This window comes from Neolamprologus brichardi, chromosome 11, assembly GCF_056152115.1.
Source record: "Neolamprologus brichardi isolate AB-2024 chromosome 11, ASM5615211v1, whole genome shotgun sequence".
Taxonomy (NCBI): domain Eukaryota; kingdom Metazoa; phylum Chordata; class Actinopteri; order Cichliformes; family Cichlidae; genus Neolamprologus; species Neolamprologus brichardi.
This window is the reverse complement of record NC_142114.1, coordinates 6,519,708-6,530,427: the sequence shown is the minus strand read 5'-3', so window position 1 is coordinate 6,530,427 and position 10,720 is coordinate 6,519,708. Positions and strand designations below refer to the sequence as shown.

Sequence of the window (10,720 nt, the reverse complement as noted above, 5' to 3'; positions counted from 1 at the left end):
GCATGAGTGTGATGACCTTGTCTGCTTTTTCCTTCCTCTTTGTGACGTTGAGTAGAAGGTGGGCAGGGGTTCCTGAAGGGAAGCAGACTTGCTGACACTTATTTAATAATGCTTGGTGGCAACCGTTATACTCCTCTCCCCTGCAATCAAGCGTTTGGAAGGGAGGGAGTATGTCATCGGTCCGTTTGTCTGTCTGTTTGTTAGTTAGTAACAATATACTAGGCATAAATACATTTGAATACACACACAGAATGTTTCACAAAAAACACAGACTGAAATACAGACACAAATTGCCTGTCCTCCAGCCTCTCCTGTTCCCTGTTCTTATTTTCTTTGTCTTTTTTTGTGGCAGTTTTGGATTTTGTGATTATTAAGAACTTTTCTGACCTCAGGGTTACTCCCAGTTTTACTTTATTAGCTTGTATCTCGTGTGTCTTGTCCCAAATTTTACTTCCTGTATGTTATTTCCCTGTGACAGTCCCCCTCCTAATTGCACATGTATTCACTTACAGGCGTGTCTGTCTTTGGTTTTATATGTGGCGTCTGTTGTATTCTTCAGTAACCTCACTTGTGTGCTGCCTGCCTGTTTCTTGGATTCAGTTTGCAATTTTTTTCAGCATTTGAATTTTGTTTGGACTCTGCATATTTGGATTTTCCAACTTCCAAAATAAAGGTGCGTTTTCTGCATATTAACATCTCCCTGTTCAGCATCTGGGTCCTGTCATTCCATACAATATGACACGTCCTGACTTTTTATGCCTTTGATCTCACTGTGGAAAGCATTTTAATCTCTTGGACCTATGCTCAGCTTTTTCTTTTTCTTTTTTTAAGCTGCAGTTTTGTTGTTCCATTTCTTAAAAACACATCATGACACTGCCCAGATTCCATTAGACAGGGAAAATCTATTTCACTTCCTCACCGAAAAGAAAACTTTATTCACCTCAATGACTCTATCCATTGCTGCCGATTTTGTCTCGAAGAACACACTTTAATAGACCCCTGAAATGGAGCTATTACTGCGTAAATACGTTATATAACTGCACAGCACAAGTTGCATGTTTTTAGAGTTTTTCACCACAAGAGGACGATAAAGACCATGCATAAAACAGCAAGAATCGCTCTATAAAGAGTCATAAATATGCACCAGAGACTTACAACGAAACCAAGATCAAGGGAAAAAATATTTTAATATTAATAATATTTTAATAACAATAAAGACATATGAAGAGAGAGAGAGAGATATATGGAAGCTAAAATATAATAATTTGTAAAAATCTCTAATTTGCCTTTTAATAGTGCAACCTATTAAATAAATAAATAAATAAATAAAAACTTCATCCATCCATCCATTCGCTTCCGCTTATCCTTTTCAGGGTCGCAGGTGCGCTGAAGCCTATCCCAGCTGTCATAGGGCGAGAGGCAGGGTCCACCCTGGACAGGTCGCCAGTCTGTCGCAGGGCTAAATAAAAACTTTTTAAAATTAATTTTAATGAATTAATTTTTTTTAAAAGGAAACTCTTAAAGCTAACTCTGGATATAAGTATTGAACAAATGCTAATATTTAATGCGTGCACATTTCTTATTCAAAGCTGCAAAATGTGACAGGAAATGTGGCAAACCAAAAGATAACCAGATACTGCAAACCTGTCTGATTAAAACAGATAAATAATTACCTTAATTTTAAGGAACTTTAAAAAGAGTAACATTTTATGAAGCTGGAAAACACGAATAGCAATCTGCATTTTAAAACGTTAATGACAAACTGTTTGGGCCTTTAAGCAAAAACTAACTGCTGTTTTCTAAAGGTGTGAAAATGTGTGTAACCATATGCTGTTCTGTTCTTGAATTATTTTTGGGTGTCTACATGGTAAGCTCAGAGTTTAAACTGATAAAGATCTCACTCAAGGACGTACAGGAAACGACATCTGCACTTCTGCTTCAGTACTACTCATTATCAGACTGCAGCATTAAGACTGTTATTTATCTCTCCACATCTAAAGCTATCGTCGCATCAACAACAGAGGGAAAAAACGAGCCTTCAAGTGTAATTCCTGACTCTACTTGGTTGGATTAGCCATCACTGAGATATCACTATGTCAGGTGAATATATTTTAACATTAATCCCAAATTTGGATTTTGGAAAATTTTTTTGTGTTATGATGTGTAATGGTAAGTCTGTATGCATTGCTTTAATAATTTAAATTCAAATGCTGCAATACGGCAAATACTTATTTTTTTTTCTCTTTCCATATTTGATCTAGATAACATTATATTTGAGACTACTGTGCTCGAAAAATTGTTTGTAAAAGTAAGAAAATAAAGAAATAAATGCACTGCTGCGATATCTTTGAAGTTCACCTTTAATAAACCTTTTACATTTGCTGTGATCTGCAAACATGCATCTGCTGATTGAGACAATGTAAAAAATATTATTATAAATGATGCTAATCATATTAAATAATCCATTAATTAAAATGTCCATGTAAGACAAACTGATAAAATAAAGAAAAAGACCATAATGAAAGGTTAGTGGTTTAAGGTTTATAGGTTTATGGTGGTATTTGTGCTTTTAGCTTAATGTGATCTGGATTAAAATCAGCTACAACGGCGAACTAAAGTTTAAACTCTGTTCACATTCCCACAATTGGAGTACTTGTAATAACCAGCAGGTGGCTCAATAATCTCCGTTATCACTTGACTTAAACCTAATACAACAGAGCTGAACTGATTACTATTTGTATTTTTTTTTTTTTAGAAATAGGAAAAAAAACCTCCTTTCAAAAAACTGTGACAGCAACAGTGGTCTTCAACTTACATTGCAACTTTTTTCACCAGTTTTGTTGTTGTTGTTTTTAAATTAAAATGCTTGATAATGTGTGATAATATAACCTAATTTGGATGGTTACTTTTAGTAGTGTGTGTGAAAATAATAATAACAAAAAAATAAGACTACTACTACTACTAATAAAACAATTATAATAACTCTCTTTACAGAACAGACCACACTGTACAGTTACGAGGAATATGAAAATGATTTAGGCGACTACGCTCCTACCAATTTCAGTGGTGTGCAGGTCTTCAGCCAAGTGTTTCTAGCCACTCTCTATAGTTTGGTTTTTGCCTTGGGCTTCATAGGTAGGTGTGTCTTCTACTGTGGGAATGACAGTTGTGTTTACATATTGGACGGAAAGTGTCAAAGGTATACAATCTTGACTCTTTTTTTCTGCCAAAGGTAACGGACTAGTGGTGTATGTCGTGGTGAAGCATCGCAATCAGAGCAACCTGACAGACATCTGCCTCTTCAACCTGGCTCTCTCTGACCTCCTCTTCGTCTTCACGCTGCCTTTCTACTCTCACAATGCCAGGGTCGGCCAGTGGACTTTTGGAGACTTCATGTGCCGTTTGTTGTCTGGCTCTCACCAGACTGGCTTCTTCAGCAGTATCTTCTTCATGGTTGTCATGACGCTGGACCGTTATGTAATCATCGTGCACGCTCACAGGGTGGCACGTTTTCGTACAATGAGGGCAGCCATCATTCTGACCTTGCTCGTTTGGATGCTGAGCTTGTTTGTGTCTCTGCCGGATTTTATCTTCACACAGGAAATACAGGAAGAGTCCCAGAAGATTAGATGTAACTATCCTGAGGAGAAGAAAGTCTGGAAGCGTTACAACCTGTTTACCACAAATGTGCTGGGTCTCGTGATTCCTTTGCTGGTGATGGTAGGTTGCTACTCCAGGATCATCCCCACACTGGTAAACATGAGGACCGCGAAGAAGCACCGCATTGTCAAGCTGATCATCTGCATAGTGGTTGCATTCTTCTTGCTCTGGGCTCCATATAACATTTCCCGTTTCTTGAAGTTTCTTCAGGAAAAGGGGAAAATCCCACATGATCCCATCTGGGACAAAAATGTAAGGCTGTCAGTGTTAGTAACTGAGGCGTTTGCTTACATTCACTGCTGTCTGAATCCCATCATATATGCATTTGTGGGACAGAAGTTTATGAGAAGGGCCTTGAAGCTGCTGAAAAAGTTTGTGCCTGGCGTCAGGAATCTTCCAGACAGCTCATTCAGGAGAAGCTCAGTTATGTCCAAGTCCTCTGAAGTCACCTCCACTTATATCATGTAGAAGGTGTAGGGCAGATTGTTTGACATGAATGTTTTACCCTGTTATTACTGCAGACCATATCTTAGTCATGTTTCAGGGATTTGTTTTGTTAATTTGGTCACTCCCACTTGCCACATAGCAGTTTTCTTCACCTGTGTCTCACCATGTTGAATTTTCAGTATTGTTTTGACTGTAAAATTTCAGATTTAAAGGCTCATTACTTCTGGAATGATTGTAACCTGCTAGCACTGCTGTCTGCTTTACAGATTCTCAAGTCCTTTCTAAACTATGTAATGAGTTTTTCTGATGGTGTAAAATGAAACTATTTTCTTCATGCATATTTTTATTCAACAGCTATGTAGGATAAACATATCGAAAAAGAAAACAAGGCATAATGGAACATTTTATACTTGTGTGCATAAAGCGTTTCATTCAAATGTATGCAAATACAGTGCTAGGTGTTAAAAGTACATTTTCACGTGTCTTCTGACATAATTTTGGGTATTTGACAAATGATAAGGAACAACCTTTCCAGGGTGTATTTTTGTGTCAATTTTGTATACGCATGTACAGTATGCAGTATAGAGTTTTATATATTAGATTTTCTTTTTTTGCTTCAGTGATTATTGCAGGTATTTCAGAGGTTATACTAAATATGTATATTATCTTACTTTAATGTACACATTTGTTGCTTTTGCTTTTTGCTTTTTTGCTTTTTTTGGTTGCTGTTGTTTTATTTGATTTTGATTCCTTGGCTTTGCAATTTCTTTACCAGAGAAAGTGATTACATTCTGCAATACTCATCTCTCATCCTGATTTTACATGGTAGCTTCCTTAAGACAGTCACTGATATTGCATATTTTGAGAATAATAGTGTGTATTGAGCATGTTCTCCTATATTTCCCTGTGTAACTGTAAAGACAAATTCCTTACATAGTCATGAAAAAAGACATTAAAAAAAGACAAGATAGGATGTGTGACAGTTCCTAATTTATTTATTTGATACTTAACTGCTTGCCACCATAGAACATTAGTGTTGTCTGTTATAGGGGACGATTAGTGGAAGACGAACATATAACAAAGATTTCATCAGCTGTGAGTATGTTCAAGTAAAGTTGAAGTAAAGGTGAGCTGTGTAATTCCTCATGAGCTGAATGCTTTTTGCAGATGTTATATGAGAAGTATATTTGACAAACAGTCTATCTTTGTAAAATCAAAGTAAGTACGTTGCAGGGTAAGCAGAAACACCTTAAAAACACAATTGAATATTTTGAAAAGCATTAAAACTCAATATGTAATTCAAATACAAAGAAAAATTACAAAATTTTAAAAATATAGTGCTATTTTTAATGCTTTTTTAAAATTACACATCAGCAAGAGCAACAGAAACAGAAAAATGTAATGCTTATAAAGTAAAACAACCTGGGTGCAAAATGACTGCTAACTATGTATATTATTGACATTCTTTGAAAAAAAAAGAGTTCAGAAATAATCTTTTCTTCCATGTAAGAGTAAAATAATTTGGGGATTTCGTATTTACATGCACAGTATGTTTTTGAAACATTCAGAAAATATGAATGAAAACTATTTTCAAACTCAGCAAAGGTTGTCACTGCATCCCCAAACGCGAGTTTAAACACAAAGAAAAACTTAAGGTGAAGAAGCAGCAAACGTGCAGGATAAATGATGTATGGGTTTATGGTACTTGAAAGAAAATCTACATTTACTTACTTTTTTCTCCAGTTGTGTTTTTAAGACAAACATTACGTGATAAATTGCTTGTCTGGTCTGCACTAGGTGAACTTTGTCTTTAGGAAATCAAATCATTGTAATGTAACAGCATAGGTCAGAAATGATGAGATCACCTGCAGTGGCTGTTAAACACAGAGATACAACCAGATTTAGCAATCTGAGGCACTGAGGCAGTGTCATAACTGGTCAGTGAGCTGCTAACCAGGATGTCACACACTTATTTCCTGTTGATTCATCTACCGGTAACCCCACCCCCCCACCCCCACCCTCAGACAGCCATCTCAGAAAATGACCATGTGGTTTGATTATGTGTCACTGAAATTCTACCAAAGAATTCAAACTTTTGAAATGCGCACCACTTTTCTAATTTTCCACCACAAGAGGTGGCAGTAGACCACACATACGTGTTTTCCAAGAATCAATCATCTCTCATAGAGTAAGTGGGTTGTGCAGCAATAAGTATATAAAAACGGTTATATGGGGTCTGTTACATGGAGATGTACCACAATGACAACAAGAAGAGAAAATGATGACGAGAAAAGGAAGACATCAAGATAGAGATGGAAACACCAGTTTATAGTAATATTGCATTTGACTCTGAATAGAAGTCTTTTACTAATATCAGTCAAGCACATTTCTTCACACTTGTGATGTGAAATGTAACAAAGCAAAGACCAAAATATTAATTGCAGAAGTTATCACTCGCCCTTTCAGATGTGAGTGAAATTATGCTGTTAAAATTAAAGATGCATTCATATTGAAAAATATTTGAAAAATAGTGCATTTTCTAAATAAGTTTAAGTAGAAGGAAAAATAAAATTGGTGTAAACCTACATGCAAAAATCATGAAGGGTTTTAATTGTTTTTTAAAAAGCCAGCATTCAGTTTTAGAGGTGTGAAAGGGTGTAACCACATGCCATTCTGCTCTTTGAATTATTTTTGGCATTCTTGATGTCTAGCAGACGTCTGATAAAGATCTTACTTACAGGACATACAGGAAGCAACATCTGCTGTTCTGTTTTTTTTTTTACTGCTCATTATCAGACTGCTGACTATTTGGGCGTTAGTTCATCTCTGCAGAATAAAGGCATCACATCATTAAGAACGAAAAACAAAAAGGGGGGCGCCTTGAAGAGCCATTCCTGACTCTACCTGGCTGGAAGAGCCATCACTGAGCCATCACTATGTCAGGTGAATACATTTAATAAATAATCCAGAAATTGGTACTTTTGCAGTGTAATATTTTAATATTTTGTTTTAAATATATCCATGTTATTATGTTTAATGTCTAAGGCTGTGTGCATTCCTGTAGAGATCTAAAACCAATAATACTGTAAAATGTTATCTTTTTATTTCTATTTGATAGTTCTATTTCTATATTCTTCAAAAGTCTTCACAAAAGTGTACAAAATATGTGTATAACCACAATGTCTGTGAAGGTGACCTTTTGCTGTCATCTACAAACATGTCTGTTAAGTTAGACAATATAATAAAAAATAATATTTCAAAATTATGTTGATAATCTCAAATAATCGCATTACATGGATAATTTAGTTTTTGTGAAAATGATTATAACATAAAGAAATGGACGAAATGAAATAATAATTTTCAGTGCCCCAGGGTTCTACACATTTAGTCTGGGCTTACTGGCTTTTAGCCTCATATCACCTGTTTTTATTGTAGCTTATTTGGTTTAAATCATAGACAGTATAAAGGAAGTTTAAATCCTGTTTTTCAAAAAGTGACAAATGGTGGCTTGACAGAAGTACCTGTAACTACCAGCAGGTGGCAAAATAATCCTCATTATCAACTGACTTTGAGGGCCTAAACATACATAGCAAAGGAAAATCATTTTCACAAACAGTAATCAGCAACAGTAACTTTTGAACTTCTTCCTGTGTTTCAATGAAAATGATTGAAACTTCATTATTAACATTTAATGCTGTGAGCACTCAAACTGTTTGAATGCAGCGTTGTAGACAGGTGCTATATCCAGATATGTATTCATTGTACATTAATATTCATGGTCTGTGTTGAAATACTACTACTATACTACAGCTACTACTACTAATCACAGCTCTGTCTCTCTCTCTTTCTCCAGGCGAGAATGCCACAGAAAATGACACATACAATTATACGAGTTACTATAACGAAGATGTCACACAAGATTATGCTCCTAGCAACTTAAATGATATTCAAGATTTCAGTCAAGTGTTTCTTCCCACTCTCTATAGTTTGGTTTTCATCCTGGGCTTCATAGGTAGGTGTGTCCTGTTGTATGTTTGCTGTGAGAACACGTCCTCACTTTCTAGGGACAGAGATAGATTTCGTAAGCTGTTGGCTTTAAGGGATTCAGGGGAAAGAGTATTGTATGTAGGTGTGTAACAGTGATGTAAGAAACACAAAAACAGACATCCTTATTTTACATGTAACAGTGTGACAGGTACACTTATCGTGTCTTTTCTCACAAAGGTAACGGACTAGTGGTGTGTGTCCTGGTGAAGCATCGCAATCAGAGCAACCTGACAGACATCTGCCTCTTCAACCTGGCTCTCTCTGACCTCCTCTTCGCCTTCACGCTGCCTTTCTACTCTCACAACGCCAGGGTCGGCCAGTGGACTTTTGGAGACTTCATGTGCCGTTTGATCTCCGGCTCTCACCAGACTGGCTTCTTCAGCAGTATCTTCTTCATGGTTGTCATGACGCTGGACCGTTATGTAATCATCGTGCACGCTCACAGGGTTGCACGTTATCGTACAATGAGGGCAGCCATCATTCTGACCTTGCTCGTTTGGATGCTGAGCTTGTTTGTGTCTCTGCCGGATTTTATCTTCACACAGGAAATACAGGAAGAGTCACAGAAGATTAGATGTAACTATCCTGAGGAGAAGAAAGTCTGGAAGCGTTACAACCTGTTTACCACAAATGTGCTGGGTCTCGTGATTCCTTTGCTGGTGATGGTAGGTTGCTACTCCAGGATCATCCCCACACTGATGAGCATGAGGACAGCAAAGAGGCACCGCATCGTCAAGTTGATCATCTGTATAGTGGTTGCGTTTTTCTTGCTCTGGGCTCCATATAACATTTCCCGTTTCTTGAAGTTTCTTCAGGAAAAGGGGAAAATCTCACGTAATGAAACCTGGTACAAAAATGTAAACCTGTCAATAACAGTGACGGAGGCCTTAGCTTACACTCACTGCTGTCTGAACCCCATCATATATGCTTTTGTGGGAGAGAAGTTTATGAGACGAGCCTTGCAGCTGCTGAAAAAGTTGGTGCCTGGTTACAGCAGAGATTTGTCAGACAGCTCATTCAGGAGAAGCTCAGTTATGTCCAGGGGCTCTGAAATCACCTCCTCCTTAAAACTGTAGAAGTTTGAGGGCAGTTGTAACTTGTTTAACATGCAGTTTTCATGTGTTATTACTGCAGACCATATCTTGTTATTGTTTTTTTGTTCATTTGACCACTTGTATTTGACACAAGAGTTTGTGTTTACACCTTTAGATCCTATGACTTACAAGGGAATACTTCATTTTTATCATAACATTTCAGATGCAAGTGTTTTGAGACTATGTAATGCTCGTCCTTCTTCTGCTCAGGCTCAGTGAAACTTGCTGGTGCATTTAACTGAACCTGCTGTTTGCAGCATCCTGTAACAGCAAGCTGACACAAACATGCAAAAATAGCATACTGCAACACAAACAAACCAAAGATGGCAATACAGAATGTTCTAGTCTTAGATAAAATAGAAATCCTTCAATCAAATGTATACCAATACGGAGCATTTTCCATATTCACATGTCGTCATTGATAATTGAATCTTATAAAATGATGTGGAGCAAACGTTCCAGTATTGGCAACATTGTATGTATGGTAAATGGTAAATGGCCTGTATTTGTATAGCGCTTTTACTAGTCCTGCCTAGGGACCCCAAAGCGCTTTACACATCCAGTCATCCACCCATTCACTCTCACATTCACACACTGGTGGAGGCAAGCTACAGTTGTAGCCACAGCTGCCCTGGGGCAGACTGACAGAAGCGAGGCTGCCATATCGCGCCATCGGCCCTTCTGGCCAACACCAGTAGGCGGTAGGTGAAGTGTCTTGCCCAAGGACACAACAACCGAGACTGTCCGAGCCGGGGCTCGAACCGGCAACCTTCCGATTACAAGGCGAACTCCCAACTCTTGAGCCACGATCGCCTCTGTATGTACAGAATAGAGCTTTACATGCTGGATACATTGTCCTTATTGCTTCAGTGACTTTTACTGTTGTGCCAGACCTTCTTTGAATGAAACTGGTGCATTTTCTTACTTTAATTTACATATTTCTATCTTCAGCCCCATTCTGATGTTTCACTTTTTGCACTTTTTTTGTTTGTTACATCATTTTATGGTTCTTTGCATTTGTAATGACTGAGTCGAGTCAGACACTCCTTTATCTCTTTTCCTGATTTTATATGATAGTTTTCTTAAGACAATAAATGATAATGCAAATCTTCAGCTTACTTCAAATTAAAGTCATAAAGTGGTTTGTCATATTGGAGGAGTCCATTTTTCGTTTTGAGAAGCTCTCTTAATTCTCTCTGTTATGGAAATGACAAATTCTGTACACAGTCAGAAAAAAGGATCTGTTAAAAAAAAAAGTTCTGTGAGATAGTCCCAAACTAATTCATTAGGTAGGTAACTCTTCACCATCGCTATCATTTTTCTCGCCCGTGGAAGAGTCCAACTGAACCGTCATCTGAAATCTCGGGCTTTCAATTGAGGCCGCATGTAATCTCTTTTCAAAATGACAGGAGTTGCAGCTTCCACATTATGTCAACAGAGAAGGATACGTGATTTTTTTGTTGTTGCTAAAA

General features: G+C 37.4%; 2 protein-coding genes across 2 annotated transcripts; both read left to right on the top strand.

Annotated features, from left to right (window-relative positions):
- The first annotated feature begins 506 nt into the window (after positions 1-506).
- Positions 507-5,077, top strand: LOC148100460 (C-C chemokine receptor type 2-like). The gene is made up of 4 exons (XM_087847696.1): positions 507-673; positions 2,001-2,100; positions 2,995-3,135; positions 3,233-5,077. The coding sequence occupies exons 2-4, from the start codon at positions 2,094-2,096 to the stop codon at positions 4,126-4,128; spliced, it is 1,044 nt and encodes a 347-aa protein (XP_087703822.1). The 5' UTR covers positions 507-673; positions 2,001-2,093; the 3' UTR covers positions 4,129-5,077.
- A 1,870-nt stretch (positions 5,078-6,947) lies between these two features.
- LOC148100459 (C-C chemokine receptor type 2-like) lies at positions 6,948-9,230 on the top strand. Its single transcript, XM_087847695.1, has 3 exons — positions 6,948-7,050; positions 7,961-8,119; positions 8,332-9,230. Exons 1-3 carry the CDS (start codon positions 7,044-7,046, stop codon positions 9,228-9,230), a joined length of 1,065 nt encoding a protein of 354 aa, XP_087703821.1. The 5' UTR covers positions 6,948-7,043.
- The last annotated feature ends 1,490 nt before the right edge of the window (positions 9,231-10,720 follow it).

Coding starts and splice junctions, on each gene's coding strand:
- LOC148100459 (XM_087847695.1), top strand. Junction 8,120..8,331: donor TTTCATCCTGGGCTTCATAG/GTAGGTGTGTCC, acceptor TTTCTCACAAAG/GTAACGGACTAGTGGTGTGT.
- LOC148100460 (XM_087847696.1), top strand. Junction 3,136..3,232: donor TTTTGCCTTGGGCTTCATAG/GTAGGTGTGTCT, acceptor TTTCTGCCAAAG/GTAACGGACTAGTGGTGTAT.